The sequence below is a fragment of the Periplaneta americana genome, chromosome 11 (genome assembly GCF_040183065.1).
Source record: "Periplaneta americana isolate PAMFEO1 chromosome 11, P.americana_PAMFEO1_priV1, whole genome shotgun sequence".
Taxonomy (NCBI): Eukaryota; Metazoa; Arthropoda; class Insecta; order Blattodea; family Blattidae; genus Periplaneta; species Periplaneta americana.
This window is the reverse complement of record NC_091127.1, coordinates 168,825,022-168,840,547: the sequence shown is the minus strand read 5'-3', so window position 1 is coordinate 168,840,547 and position 15,526 is coordinate 168,825,022. Positions and strand designations below refer to the sequence as shown.

Sequence of the window (15,526 nt, the reverse complement as noted above, 5' to 3'; positions counted from 1 at the left end):
ATCAAAGATGGCCGACCGGTACGCTGCTCGTCATGCACAGAGATGCGGCCCTCGTTGAACTTTCTAACCCATCTCCTGACCATTCCATCACTAATGGCATCATCACCATACACCTCACAAAGTTGACGATGAATGTCAGTTGGTTTGATGTTTCTTGCATTCAAGAAACGGATAACAGACTGCATCTCATAGTCGGCGGGGTGCTCGATCACTTTAATCATTTCAACTGATCACAACTAACCACACACACGGACTGAAGCTCTGAAACTGCATGCACAGCTTACCTGAGGACTGAAGAAGAAAACACGTATGTGCAAAATAACGATTGCAGCGATGCGACAGCTATAATTGAAAATGGAACTTACTTTAAGAACACGCCTCGTATTTGAATAAAAGGGGCTAAAATTTGATTAAAAAGGATAAAAATTCTTTAGTGAAAACGAAAATTTCTTGAGTAAACCTGAAATTTTTACCCTGTTTTATTAAATTATTATGTTGCTTAAGATAATTGACAATTATAATTATATTTTAAAAGTTTTACGTTGACAACAATTCTAAGATACTTAACTTTATTTAACATTCAAAGTTTTACGCAGATAACAGTTCTAAGTTTGTCATTGTAAGGTGTGTTCTTCCATTTGTTAGTACACATGAGAACTGTGGAAAAAAAAAAACGTTCACAGTCAACATTTTTTTTTTATCCAATGCCACCAGGTTGCCTTTTCGACATTTCTGGTCTTCTCTCCTGGCCGTGGCTTAGTTGTAACCCACTTCTGAGGTTGGGGCGCCTGGAAGGCGGAGTTATATTACCCCGATGATGTGATAGGATGATTATGATAATGTGGTGCCAGGAGAGGTCTTAAATCTAAACTTAACCTAAATTCCAGACCATGGACGAACACAGGAATAATCCCCTTTAAGGAAAAATTCCTGTGCTCTAACTGGGAATCGAACCCGGGACCTCATGAACTATAGCCAGAAGCTCTAACCACTAGACCATGAGGCTGGTCGTTCACAGTCAACATTAGAAATTGGAACCCATATAGCTTGGAGTGCTCTGTCCACAAAGTCACTGTGATCTTCACGTAACGACAGCAAACCTTCTCGCACTAGAAGTCCAGGACTATTTTTAACTATGTCCTTCAGTTCACTGTATGCATGTACTGATACATCAGGTGATAGATTCTTTAAGATGGACACCTGATCAAAGAGAGGTTTCAAACTGCTTTCAGTTGCATCAATGCTTAACAAATTCTGTTTGTGAAACAGTTCTGATACCGGTTGAAGAATTTTACTATACAAGAAATGACATATATTGATCGACGATCAATAGTTTTATACCTTTTCGATAGCATCTGCCACTTATCAAACCGTTTACGAACCATTTCAGCTCACACCATCTAGCGCCAGCATTCCAAATCTCGTGCATTTTTCAAACAGAACTTCTAAAATTTCCAAATTTAGATAATGTATTTATTAATTGGTGAAAAATTGCGTCTTTTCGCGAATAACGACAGAAAATATGCTAAATTCGCGAGTCATAGGATTTTTGCGATTTTTCGTGAGTGTTTCGCGAGTTGAAACGTGTAATTATATGATATTTTCTTATGTGAACCATGTTTTAAACTATGTTTATTTGGTTTTTAGGTTTTTCGCGATTTTGCGAGTCACGAATTTTGATTGTCTCTACTTATCATATGCATGGTGCTAGTGTAGTTGGGGGGGGGGGGGGAAAGGAGGTGTGGGAACTCAGGTTCAGTGCAGTGTAAGCATTGTATCTCTTGGATATGCAATGGAAAGGTATATGCTGAAATGTAGTCTTCAACTCTCATGGATTATTTCAACTTATTTCAGTCCTCATGTCTTGATTTTCTTATTTATGTAGACATTTTAGAAAAAAAGCTGCTATCAAAATGTGTTCTAGTGGCTAGAACGCTGGACTTACAATCCTGTGGATCCAGGTTCGATCCCTGGCATACCCCTGATTTATAACTTGTGTTGTGTTATATGATATTCTTATTGAATTTGGTATTCCCAAGAAACTAGTTCGATTAATTAAAATGTGTCTCAGTGAAACATACAGCAGAGTCCGTATAGGTCAGTTTCTATCTGATGCTTTTCCAATTCACTGCGGGCTAAAGCAGGGAGATGCACTATCACCTTTACTTTTTAACTTTGCTCTAGAGTATGCCATTAGGAAAGTCCAGGATAACAGGCAGGGTTTGGAATTGAACGGGTTACATCAGCTGCTTGTCTATGCGGATGACGTGAATATGTTAGGAGAAAATCCACAAACGATTAGGGAAAACACGGAAATTTTACTTGAAGCAAGTAAAGTGATCGGTTTGGAAGTAAATCCCGAAAAGACAAAGTATATGGTTATGTCTCGTGACCAGAATATTGTACGAAATGGAAATATAAAAATTGGAGATTTATCCTTCAAAGGGGTGGAAAAATTCAAATATCTTGGAGCAACAGTAACAAATATAAATGACACTCGGGAGGAAATTAAACGCAGAATAAATATGGGAAATGCGTGTTATTATTCGGTTGAGAAGCTTTTATCATCTAGTCTGCTGTCCAAAAATCTGAAAGTTAGAATTTATAAAACAGTTATGTTACTGGTTGTTCTGTATGGTTGTGAAACTTGGACTCTCACTCTGAGAGAGGAACATAGGTTAAGGGTATTTGAGAATAAGGTGCTTAAGAAAATATTTGGGGCTAAGCGGGATGAAGTTACAGGAGAATGGAGAAAGTTACACAACGCAGAACTGCACGCATTGTATTCTTCACCTGACATAATTAGGAACATTAAATCCAGACGTTTGAGATGGGCAGGGCATGTAGCACGTATGGGCGAATCAAGAAATGCATATAGAGTGTTAGTTGGGAGACCGGAGGGAAAAAGACCTTTAGGGAGGCTGAGACGTAGATGGGAGGATAATATTAAAATGGATTTGAGGGAGGTGGGATATGTTGATAGGGACTGGATTAATCTTGCACGGGATAGGGACCGATGGTGGGCTTATGTGAGGGCGGCAATGAACCTGCGGGTTCCTTAAAAGCCATTTGTAAGTAAGTAAGTTGGACAACACAGGGTTTTCTCCAGAAGTTCCGTTCCCCTGTGGCATCCCACCAAATCTCCATCATCTCATCTCACTGTGGGTGTAGCATAGACCAGCCTTTTGTTTCACACTCTGAGCAATGACTCTGTCGGTAAATTGGTGTACACAACTGGCTTTATATGGGAGAATGACGAAAAGTGAAGTACTCGCCATTAGTTAAAAACAAATGTGTATGGCCTATTCCATATGAAATCGATCAGTAAAAAACCTCGCATTATTTTTATACTCAAATTTTTTCCCTATTTATACAAGATGCTCAGGAGAGTGCATTTTAAAAAATAAACTATCGAAAGCCAAACGGTTTTCATACTATTGAGCAACAAATTCAGCGTATTTTATAAAAACAAGCCTCTTTCAGCGCTCAGAACTCTGGAACCATTTACTGCAGAACATTGAACGACAGCTCATTTTGAAGCTGACATTTGGTACGTTATATTAAGAAGTAATCCTTATTTTTATTGTACACAGAGAGACAGATAATCTGATTTTACTTACTTTTACGTTTTTTGCCAATTTGTAAAAATGTAAAAAAATATTGAGGAAAAACCTTGCATTATTAAGAGGGATTCAGCATTGTTTGCTTAGTGGTACAGCAATAAGTTTCGAGGGTATTAAATAGATTATTTTCACACGCCTAGACTTGAATGGCACAGTACCGCACACACTGGCCGAGAGCTGAAGATAAGCGAGCGTTGGGCGTCATTTTACTCCTGTGTTTATGAAAACCTGTGATAAAGCTAGCACAGTCATGACTGCTAGACGACACATCATGTGTTTATGTCTCCTGGCCTTGCGTACCTCGGCTAGCTCCCACCTCACAGTCAGCGGGTTAGTTCACGCGCGTACTATTTATTTTCTTTATTTGATATTTTCAATACTTTCTTATCAACGTGCCATCAATAAAAAATATGTGTTTATTTGTACTTTCAATGCAGAATCTAACTATATATTTTTTTAATATTTTTTCCTTGGCAAAGGCGTCTTAATGAGGAAAAATCTAAATTTCTCATTTCCATAAAAAGTAAGAAAATCTGTTTATATGTCAATATAAACTTTAATTTCTCAGCATCAAAATAAACCATGATTTTGATCATTGGGTGAAAGGGTTTTGGAGCCACAACAGTTTAAAGTTGCTAATTTTATGAAAATACGATAAATTTAAATATTTTAAATTTAAACACTATGAAGTTCTGTTGCCTCAAACTTTGCACAAAGCATTGTATCACAGTTCTCTACGTACAAAAAAAGTTTTATTGTATTTAGAAATTATAAGGTCAATTTTCTCTATATTTCGGTCGATTTGAGATGGAATAGCTAATACACTGTATTTACCCAAATGTAAGACAATCTCGAATTTAAGACGATGCTTCTGTATAATTTAATTTTTGAGGTATTTTTTTATTGATCCATTCATAGTTAACTATGGTTCTAGAACATAGAACATTTCAAAATAGATACCGGTAGATCCTCTTGATGAAATGAAGTTTGTATCCCTGTACAGCCTAACGGTCTAAATATTATATTAAAAAAAAACTGTGTACACGAGCTAACTACTAGGGTTTCAACTGAAGTACGTATGGTAAACATTTGGAACAGTTTTTTTTTTGGGGGGGGGGGTGGGGAGGTCAATGCTACCATCAGTTATGATAGGTAATTGAATTTTACATCCATTTATAGTATACGTTTCACTTGTAATATTGTAATTAATTTAGTTTTTCCTTTTTCCAGGAAGACTCAAGGTTCTCTTCCAGTTGTTAACTGCACTATCAACTGCAGTGGTAGTAGTTCTAGTCGCTCTTTACAGAAACAGATATCATGTGAACAAGGAAGTGTTATAAATTCTTCGCCTCTTCTAAAAAATACTTCAATTAATACAACGGGTTGCAATCCAGGAATAGGAGAATCGAGAGTTACATTGGACTCAATTATTACTGAATATCTTACGAACCAGCATGCACTCTGCAAGAATCCAATGGTACCATGTCCACAGTTCAATCTCTTTGAGTGAGTATTTTTTTAGTCCTTTGTTAAGGAGATATTTTTAGGTATTCTGGATAATATTACTATTAAATAAATATGAAGATGTGCTCATTTTTTGTACCATCAACAACACTACCCCCTAACTGCACCACCATTACCAACAGTAAATAAAATAATTTAAAAGCACATTCACTAGTATTGCTGGCAACTATAAAGCAAGTAATGTCTCTTGGTGTGTGGATAAGCTTCAGGGCTTCTACCGCGTTGTCTTGGTGTTATTGGCTGACGTTTCGACCGCTGTGTTGTGGCCATCTTCAGAGCAGTTGTTGGATAAGGAAATAGTCTGCCAGCTATTATATATATAGTAGTCTCGATACTACTATATATATAATAGCTGGCAGACTATTTCCTTATCCAACAACTGCTCTGAAGATGGCCACAACACAGCGGTCGAAACGTCAGCCAATAACACCAAGACAACGCGGTAGAAGCCCTGAAGCTTATCCACACACCATTTACACCAGCCGCGAAAGCCTACACGAACACTTAAGTAATGTCTCTTGTTGCAACAATAATGGCAAACATGAAAACACTTGCTGAAGTTTAATACTTATTCATGACACACTTGCAAAGAATAATCTCATGGCGAAGCAGTATGAATACTGGCGTCAGAAGGAAAAAACGAGAAGTTTTGCTAAAATGCAGGGCTGCAGTCATTTGTTGGTGAAATAGTAATGGCAACACAACACGTCATGAGTGAATCACGGTTGTGATTGAAAGTTGCTATAGCAACTGTCCCAGACACTCGATTGTCAATCATTTTCCTATTTTAAACAAAAAAAGAATAATGTTACATAGTTGTGACCAGAGGTCTGCATCGGACGTTTTTGCTCGAGCGCCAAGTAGTTCATAGCATAATCCGATAGGCAGCGCACATGCATGATTGGTAAAATTGTCACGAGCGATAAATCCTCGAACGGTATAAGCCGAGCGTTAGACATTCGTTCTTGTTACAGTGATGAACTGTGTAGTAACATCATAGATGTTTATCATTTCAAAACTTTGCAGTGTTTAGTTAACCTCTCCATAGTACAACTACAAAACTTGCTTTAAAATGTAATATAAATGTGTAGGTAAATGTTTTTTTTCTTCACACAGGAGTGATTTTGATTTTGCCACATCTGATAGATGTAAAGGATGTAAATGTAATTATTATAAACGGAGAACACAATCACGATAATGCAAGAACTGTATCAAGTTTTCTAGTAGTAATAATAATAATAATAATAATAATAATAATAATAATAATAATAATAGTTAGTGTATCAATCTTTGCGTCTGTAACAGTTGTGCAGCATGATTATTCGTTTTATTATATTTTCTGTGGCGTTATCTCTGTACTAATATTGTTATTAATCTACCGCTATATCAATAATATTTTGTGAAACGTTTCTACATTGTCGCAGTATATAGGCGGAACACTATGTATGGACCTATCATATTATATATGAGGAGCATCATTTCAAAACGTATTATGTGCAACTTACAATTTTTTTACACGAACGACGAAAAACTGGATTACTCGTAAACCGGAGAAGTTTTCAAAACACTACACAAAACCATTTTTAAGTACTGGTTTCACAGTTTACAAATATGACTACTTGGAACCATCAGACTTCACAGGATGAAAGATAAATAAATAGAAAGTAACAAATTTAATTTCGTCTACTGGGGGACTTAATACATTTTGAAACGATGCTCCTCATATGTGATAAATCAAATATTGAATAATTATTAATTAGCAATAATAACTGTATATCGAAGTTTTTCATACTATTTTATTTATAACTTCATGTTCCTGTTTTGGTACGTTCCATTGACTGTTCCATTAAACGTTTGTCATAAACGCAGAAAATAAAGCCTTATTTTTACCGTGTGAGCAAAAGATATGTGTATCTTATGTGTCGCCTTCCATACAAGATAAGACATGTCGGTGAGATGACCTTGTACTGTGCTTCTATTTATTACGAGCGTATCACGACCGATCGTATCTCACTCGAGGGTGCGACACTCGACCGAGTTCAAGCGAGCGATTTAACTCCAATGCAGCACTCTGGTTGTGACAGTAGGGCTTCACAGTTTAATATTTAGTAATGGCTTAAACGTTCGTTATTCTCTATGTTACTTACAATAATAATGTGTGTTTAAATACAGGCCACACAAATGTCCTGACCCAAAGGCAAAGAATTCTGCCCCTACCAACTTTGCAATGAGAGTTGCCCGTCGTTCCTTGGCTTTGGCAGGTCATGATGCATCTCGTTTGGACAGAAAATTGGTGTATTCTCGTTTCTGTCCAGTAAAAACGTTCAGGCTTTCAGAAGATGAAGGATTCTTCACATGCTGCGAATTTCTTGTGAGTATTTTAAAAATGAAGTCCTATTTAATATTAAACTATAAGAATTATTTTAATTTATTTTAATGTGTTGTCATTTATATTTATTTATCTTTACTTACGTGTTGGTAATGCAATGTAATGCACAAGGTAGGAAAGCTTGAGCTGGTATTTTAAGGGAGGCTAGTCTGAACTACAAGGGGCATAAAGTCGAAGAAAGAGGAGAGCAAGAAAAATGCAATGTAATAGGCATGTTACATTGTGTAGGATATTAAACATGATTCAAAATATTTTATCCTTAGCAAAAAAAATGGGTGGGAGAAAGAATGAAAAGTAGAGTGATTTGAACTCTTATGTCATTTCGTTGTTTTTACAATCTTGTCTACTAGAATACTCGGAAAATGGTCATAGACGACAGCATACCTTCTTTAACCTTTAAAATGCCGGAAGAGTTACGCCACTGTTGCATGCAAATTCGTAACTCTTAACCAGGAGTAGGTATACCTGCATAATTGGGTAAAGTCGTGTTGGGTTTGTTAGCCGAACGGTTTAAGGCGCACAAGATATGTTTGACCAGCGTGTCGTGCCAAAGATCGCAGTTTGCGCCCTGGCCACTGCAATCAATTGAACCTGTTGTAAAAGATGCGGAGGGCCCATGTAAAACAATCGGTGTAATGGTATGCATGGAAGCTGATGGAGTTTCAGTTGACTGCAGTTATGATTTTGCTTTTTTTTTTTTTTTTTAAGAAAAAAAGAACATTACAGTATAAAAATTTTTAAAATTATTTTAATCAAGTGCGGTGTGCTTAATGTTACTTAAAATTAAAGAATGTCATCGGACTTTATAAATAATACACAATTTATAACATATTTATCATGTCAAGACTGTAACACTAACTGTCCGCTATAATAGACGCTCGGCTCTTAAAGGTTAATAACTTTCATTTCATATCAGATACCATGTAAGTGGAGGGTTGCTGTCACAAAGGTAATCATTAATTAAGCACTTTTAAGGTAAGAATTTTATAAACGAATTAATATTTATTTAGAATGTGGACTTTATAAATAGTATATCATTTTATAACTTGATCTGTTGAATGATATGTACAAGTGTTCCACCTGTTCAGTAATTTTCAACATACCCAAATTGAACTTAGCTGCTGTATTGTTCTTTTTAACCTTAATCAACAGTCACATTATTCTATATAAACTCCTTTCTTCTTTCAAATCCGAACAAGACATTGCACGTCTCCTAGCTCTTCAAGAGAGTGAGTCTGGAGCTTGGTTACACGCATTACCTTCTCCTCACATCGGCACCCTAATAGATAGTACGTCCTTTAAAATCGCAATGGCTTTACGCCTTGGTTGTAAACTCTGCCAGCCACACCAATGTATTTGCGGGGGAATTGCTGATATTTACGGCCATCATGCACTCAGCTGTGCGAGGAGCAAGGGTCGCATTCCCAGACATACATCACTCAATGATATCATTAAAAGATCTCTGACTTCTTGTGGCATCCCGTCTCTTTTGGAACCACCAAGTTTTAGTTGTGGGGATGGTAAATGACCCGATGGTCTGACCTTAATTCCATGGTCTAGAGGAAAATCTTTAATTTGGGACTGCACTTGCGTTGACACTCTAGCTCCATCTCACTTGCCGAATACCTCCAGACGCGCAGCATCTGCTGCTGAATTAGCCATGAAGAAGAAAGTCAATAAATATGCTCATCTTTTAGACAATTATATCTTTGTCCCATTTGCTGTGGAGACCTTCGGTCCTTGGAGTCATGACGCTAAAGTTTTGGTATCTCAAATCGGCCAAATTTTGATCTCCATTACTGGTGATCGCCGTTGCAGTACTTATTTGCGTCAATGCTTAAGTATTGCCATTCAATGCAGAAATGCAATGAGCGTTTTAGGTACTCTGTTCGAATCCAACCCTTTGGATGAACACTTTCTTCTGTAAATTTTATCAAGTATTCTGTGTGTAAATATTTGTATTTAGTATTATGAATTTAATATTGTATTAAATCAATCTATTTTGTATTCTCTATATAATTATATTTGCAGCTATATTAACTCAACAGACTGCATTTGTAATTGATTATAAATTCACTTCCTGAAAGGTTTGGTAATTTTTGTCTTCATCACTGTTTCCTGTAAGACTGTGAGGTCTGAAAACTTCCAGTCAAACAGGAAGTGAGGCTGTTAAAGTATAGCTCTCCATGACATGGTACTTAGTCAGCTGGGATATAGTTAAAATTTTATGGCATTCGTTTTCTGATGCAATTGAAGTTTTAGAATATATTTGTTTATCCAATTTTATTTTCTTTGATGTAAGAATTGATGTACGTTTTAATATACAACTTTATTTTTTGATTTGTGCCTAATTTCCTTCCCTGTTCCTTCCCCAATCTACAGTATGTCTCACTCATTTATTTATTTATTTTTCATTTTTCCTGTTTTTCTTCTATCTTCCTTTTCATATTTTCCCTTTGCTTTCTTTTATTCTCAGTCTTTCTCCTCATGTACACTTAGGTTCAATGTGCAAAGCATGGCTTATAGTATAGTTGTCTTCTTTGTGGCTTTACTTTGATTTCAATATTTCATATTGTTAATGAAAGTCGAATGTTCGTAAATTTTCACTTGATATTAATGGTCATATTTTTTTTTGTGATGTTGACAGCCTTGTGACCAGTTTCTCATGATGGGAACTTACCAGGGTGAAGTTAAGATGTTCAACCTACACAGTGGTTCGGTACGTAATAGTAATGGTGATAACACTAGACTAGACAAATGTCTATTTTATTCCTTTAGAATTAAGTAAAAATAATGCTGATATTTATGTTACAAAACTAGCCCTGCTGGGATGTTTCAGCCATGTCCTTAAATGCTCAAATGTGTGGTTACTGCATATTTTTTGCCTCTTAGCCCTATAAGTGTATATTTTATTACATATAATTTATTATTTAATTTTCTGCTTGTTGTATTCTGTGCAGCTAGGATTGGTAGAACAATGTGTAATTAAAAGTGTGGCATCCACCTCTCCTCTCCCACGCACACATATGCAGTAGTCATAAATTTACTTCTTTGATGTATCTTCAAACGTGCTAAAAGGTTTTTGTACACTATACCAGAGTCTTTGTTTCCATTAAGTAACTCACACCGGTGTTACAAAACATGTGGTTCTTCGAAAATATCCTTGTAAGGTTGGGATTTTTCCATTTGATGGTATAGCAATAGTTGTGCTCTGCCCAGGCAAGAATTATTGAAATCAGCTGTAAGTTGTCAGTCATAATAATAATAATAATAATAATAATAATAATAATAATAGTAGTAAACTTGCCCCCCATTGAGGGTAGCCCTTACGGACTCAGTATATCCTCAAAAAAAATTGTTATACATATGCAAACATAGATATTAAATTTTAAAGAAGGGAAACAAAGAAAAGGGCGTGAAAAATTACAATTGCTATTAATGTGGCACCATGTGATTAATTAGGATTTGGCAGGATTTTTTTAACACAATTATCACAATGTCATCCCTCAGAGATGTTGGCAGAGCAAACTGCCATCAAAATTCTTCGGAAAAAGCTGGTATAGTCCCTCGAGCACCTATGAGCAAGCCGAATACCTCAACGTGAATTAAGGCATATTTCAGCTTGAAATAGTTGACTGTAGGCTCATAGATCGACTTCTTCTCAAGGTGGACCTCGGCTGACTGATGACATTCTACTTCAAAACGTATCATGGGGTCTACAATGATGCCCTGTTTAGTGTCAGCATTGTACGCTAAAATATCTACTTGTCTCGTTGACCCATTTTCAGCTAGACAGGAGTCACAAAAACTCTAGTGCACATTAGCGACCTCGTGAAGCTTGCTGCCCATAGAGATTGTTTATACGTTTTGTACTGATGACGATGGAGAGATGAGTGTACTGAGCAAGGGCTGACCACTTGTGGCAGTGCACCATACGTGTCAGAGTTCAGGAATAACTTCATTATAGAAAGAATTTCAAAAAATTAATTGTGTCCCGTATGATTTATTTGCAATATCTTAGTAGTAGAACTAAACCTTTCGGTACGTGTACAAGGAATTCATTCTTAGAAACAAATCTATATAACATCTAAAGCATGTTACTTAAGGAAAGTCAATTGCATCTTTCCGGCAAACAAAATTAAGAAACTACATGAAGTTATAGTTTTTACCAACATAATAGAACAATATAACAATAATTCTTATTCGATGACAGTACATAGATATTTAATATGATTTGCATATTGCTTAAGTCGAAATGTACTAAAACAATAGGACTAAAAATAACACATTTGTTTAATTAAAACAGTTCGTGAAAGTTTTTTCTGTTCGTTTTGATTTTGGCAGGTTCATACTGACTTCTAATTTCATGGACACTTTTAACGTAAGTATTGTATTACAAAACAGTTTTTTTTTTGTCTCTTCGAACAGTATAACAACAAGGCCTGTGTATCTTCAGAACTTACTTCCTGGAAGAATGGCTTTCTTTGTTCCTTAATTTATTTTCGCATATCCGAATTAAGATATTTTAATGCTGCAAGCAGCAAAATAGCTTTTCGTTTTGTATCCTTTGTTTGCTCTGTCTTGGCTTCATATGCTTCATTGCAGGGAACTTTTCACAAGCATATGTACTACCAAACATGGACGGTATATAGGCTGTAAATTTACATAGTGTTTTAAATTATGTTTCCTGCACATCACGTGCTTCTTGCATATTATACATTGGACATATCCGCAATTTGCATACCTAAAAGGAATATTATCCCCAAGTCTGGGTTAAAACTGTTTGAAGATTGTTGCTTCTCTTCTTCCATGTACACCCTTGCTTAGTAGTCTTTCCTTTGTCAGCTATGCTTGGTGTCAGTGGAGCGTGTACAAGTGAGTGATGAGCTACTACTGAGTCTTATGTGCAACTTGTTCATATGCGCATCTTTTGTTCCTGATGTTGGTCAATGAGTAAAATGTACTGATAAATAAAAGTGTTGTTAAAATACTTTAAATTAGCTATAAGGCTATTCCATATGAAATCGATCAGTAAAAAAACCTCACATTTTTTTTATACTCTAATTTTTTCCCTACATATACAAGGTGCTGAGGAGAATGGATTTTAAAAAATATACTATCGAAAGTCAAACGGTTTTCGTATTATTGAGCGACAAATTTAGCGTATTTTAGAAAAACAAGCCTCTTTCAGTGCTCAGAACTCTGGAACCATTTACTGCAGAACATTGAACGGGAGCTCATTTTGAAGCTGACATTTGGTAGGTTATGTTAAGAAGTAATCCTTATTTTTATTGTACTCAGAGAGACAGATAATCTGATTTTACTTACTTTTAGGCTTTTTGCCCATTTGTAAAAATGTAAAAAAATATTGAGAAAAAACCTTGCATTATTAAGAGGGATTCGGCATTGTTTGCTTAGTGGTACGGCAATAAGTTTCGAGGGTATTAAATAAATTATTTTCACACGCCTATACTTGAACGGCGCAGTACCGCACGCACTGGCCGAGAGCTGAAGATAAGCGAGCGTTGGGCGTCATTTTACTCCTGTGTTTATGAAAACCTGTGATAAAGCTAGCCCAGCTATGCGCTGCTAGATGACACGTCACGTGCTTATGTCTCCTGGCCTTGCTTGTCTCGGCTAGCTCCTGCCTCACAGTCAGCTGGTTACTTCATGCGCGTACTATTTATTTTCTTTATTTGATATTTTCAATACTTTGTTATCAACGTACCACCAGTAAAAAGTATGTGTTTATTTGTACTTTCAATGTGGAATCTAACTATATAGTTTAAAAATATTTTTTTTCGTGGCCAAAGGCGTCTTAATGAGGAAAAATCTAAATTTCTCCATTTCCATAAAAAGTAAGAAAAACTGTTTACATGTCAATATAAACATTAATTTCTCTGCATCAAAATAAACCATGATTTTGATCATTGGGTGAAAGGGTTTTGGAGCCACAACAGTTTAAAGTTGCTAATTTGATGAAAATACGATAAATTTAAATATTATTAATTTAAACACTATTAAATTCTGATGCCTCAAACTTTTTACAAAGCATTATATCATAGTTGTCTACGGACAGAAAAAGTTTCATTGTATTTAAAAATTGCAAGGTCAATTTTCTCTATATTTCGGTCGATTTGAGATGGAATAGCCCTATAAGCCTTACAAGGAAGTATCTGCAAAATTCGCACTTGCAATAACGCGAATTTTACACTAAACAGTTAACGAATTTTGCCATTTTTCCAAGAATATCGCGAATTTTGCCATTTTTCTAAGAATATCAGGAGTTTCAGCAAACTTCAGAAAATATCGCCCTTCTTTTATTACTTGAAATTTCGTAGAAATAGTATGATATTGTATCTCGATATTTTGAGTTGACTAATCATAAGATGTAAAATTTCCATGTTTTGTGCAATACTTTTCCCACATCTGTAAGAAGATAGTATTTTAATATGCATATTGAGAACTCTTACAATTAAATCATAATCATGGCCATTTAGAGCGTCCAAATTCTTTGGCCTCGCTCACAAGTGTCTTCCATGTTTGTCTATCCAATTCCATTTTATCTTCATTTCCTCTTACTATTTGGCCTCTCCAAGGAAGTCTTGGTCTACCCAAATATCTTTTACTATTTGTAATCCAATCAGTGCTTGATGTAGTAAGCCTTTGTTATGCAGAATATGTTCCAACCATCTTTATTGTTTGTTGAGAACTCTTGTATTAAACATGTAAGCATATTAATGCCAAGTGGATTCATAATGTTATCTGTGATTGCTTGTGCAGGAGGAAGCAACGTATCAGTGCCACGATTCCTATGTATACCATTTGCAAGCTAGAAGAGACAATTCACTGCTCCTCACGTCCTCTACATGGCGGAGACCTCTTTCTGCACTCTGGAGTACTAATAAATATTTTGAAATGAAGTAAGTGCATATGTCCTGAAGTTTCCAACTGAAGTATAGAATATGCAAAATATTTTCTATAGATGTAATGACATTTTTATAAACATCCCATACACGAACTTTTCGTAATTTTCTAGTATTTTGATCTGTTAATATCTCAGCTGTGAAACACTATGAGGTGTATTTTGGGATAAAGTGAAAGTCATCAACTATAGTCCCGTTGCTCTAATTTCCGGCAGCCAATCACGTTGCAGGTCGGCGACATTTAAACGTGTGCATCTTGTGATTCGCTGATGAAGACATTATGCATTTCCTAAGGCTGGATAAATACTTAATATAATCGCCCGCCATTTTGGCTCTTTCGTTGGCATTCGCAGAAAGCACATGAGGACGTTATTTGCTACTCAATTATTTGCTCAGTTACAGTGCGTTTGATTTATTATCATAGAAGCTACGACATGATAATGTTTAACAGTGTGGCAAATAGATTTCTCATCTGGTAGCTTGGCAACGAAAGAACAAAAATGGCGAACGATACTACCTACCTAGACTTTATAGAGCCTTCACTTCCTAAAACGTAAGCAAAGAGGAGGAGTCACGCCAGGAATAACAGCGTCGCGATTATAGGTAGGGGCTGGTGTGCAGTTAACGGATATAGGTTAAGATGCACTTTTACCTAAAAATCTGACAACATTTCTACGATTTGATTTTTGAATTAGTGAGGCCTGTACAGTAATATGAGTATATGTTTTGAAGCAGATTACTGTATATACCCGAATAATGCCCAAACCCTAATTTTGTGGAAAGAAATCTTGAAAAATGTTTTTTTTTTTTTTACAAAGAAAAATTGTTACATGATGTATTTATTATATTGATCATGTTGTAACTCAATCCAGCACCTGCAATAAAAGAAAAAGAATTTTAATTTTGCGTCTTGCATGAGTAAGAACAGCAAAATATTGAGAGAAGAATAGCTTACCTCATTCATCATCACTGTCAGAAGAGCTGTTGGCGTCGGAATCGTCATCGCCATCTTGCCACTGCATATTGTCTTCTGTTCCATCCAATGAATTGGTAATCCCTCACTT

The 15,526-nt window shown here is 36.0% G+C and overlaps 1 protein-coding gene across 2 annotated transcripts in view; it reads left to right on the top strand.

Annotated features, from left to right (window-relative positions):
* mahj (LisH and WD40 domain-containing protein mahjong) overlaps positions 1-15,526 on the top strand; it is a 122,414-nt gene that overhangs the window by 83,347 nt on the left and 23,541 nt on the right. For both annotated transcript variants that reach the window (XM_069840447.1, XM_069840446.1), the window contains 4 exons: positions 4,854-5,129; positions 7,320-7,518; positions 10,184-10,255; positions 14,320-14,459. In XM_069840447.1, the coding sequence (XP_069696548.1) occupies positions 4,854-5,129; positions 7,320-7,518; positions 10,184-10,255; positions 14,320-14,459 (687 nt within the window). The remainder of the gene's footprint in view (positions 1-4,853; positions 5,130-7,319; positions 7,519-10,183; positions 10,256-14,319; positions 14,460-15,526) is intronic.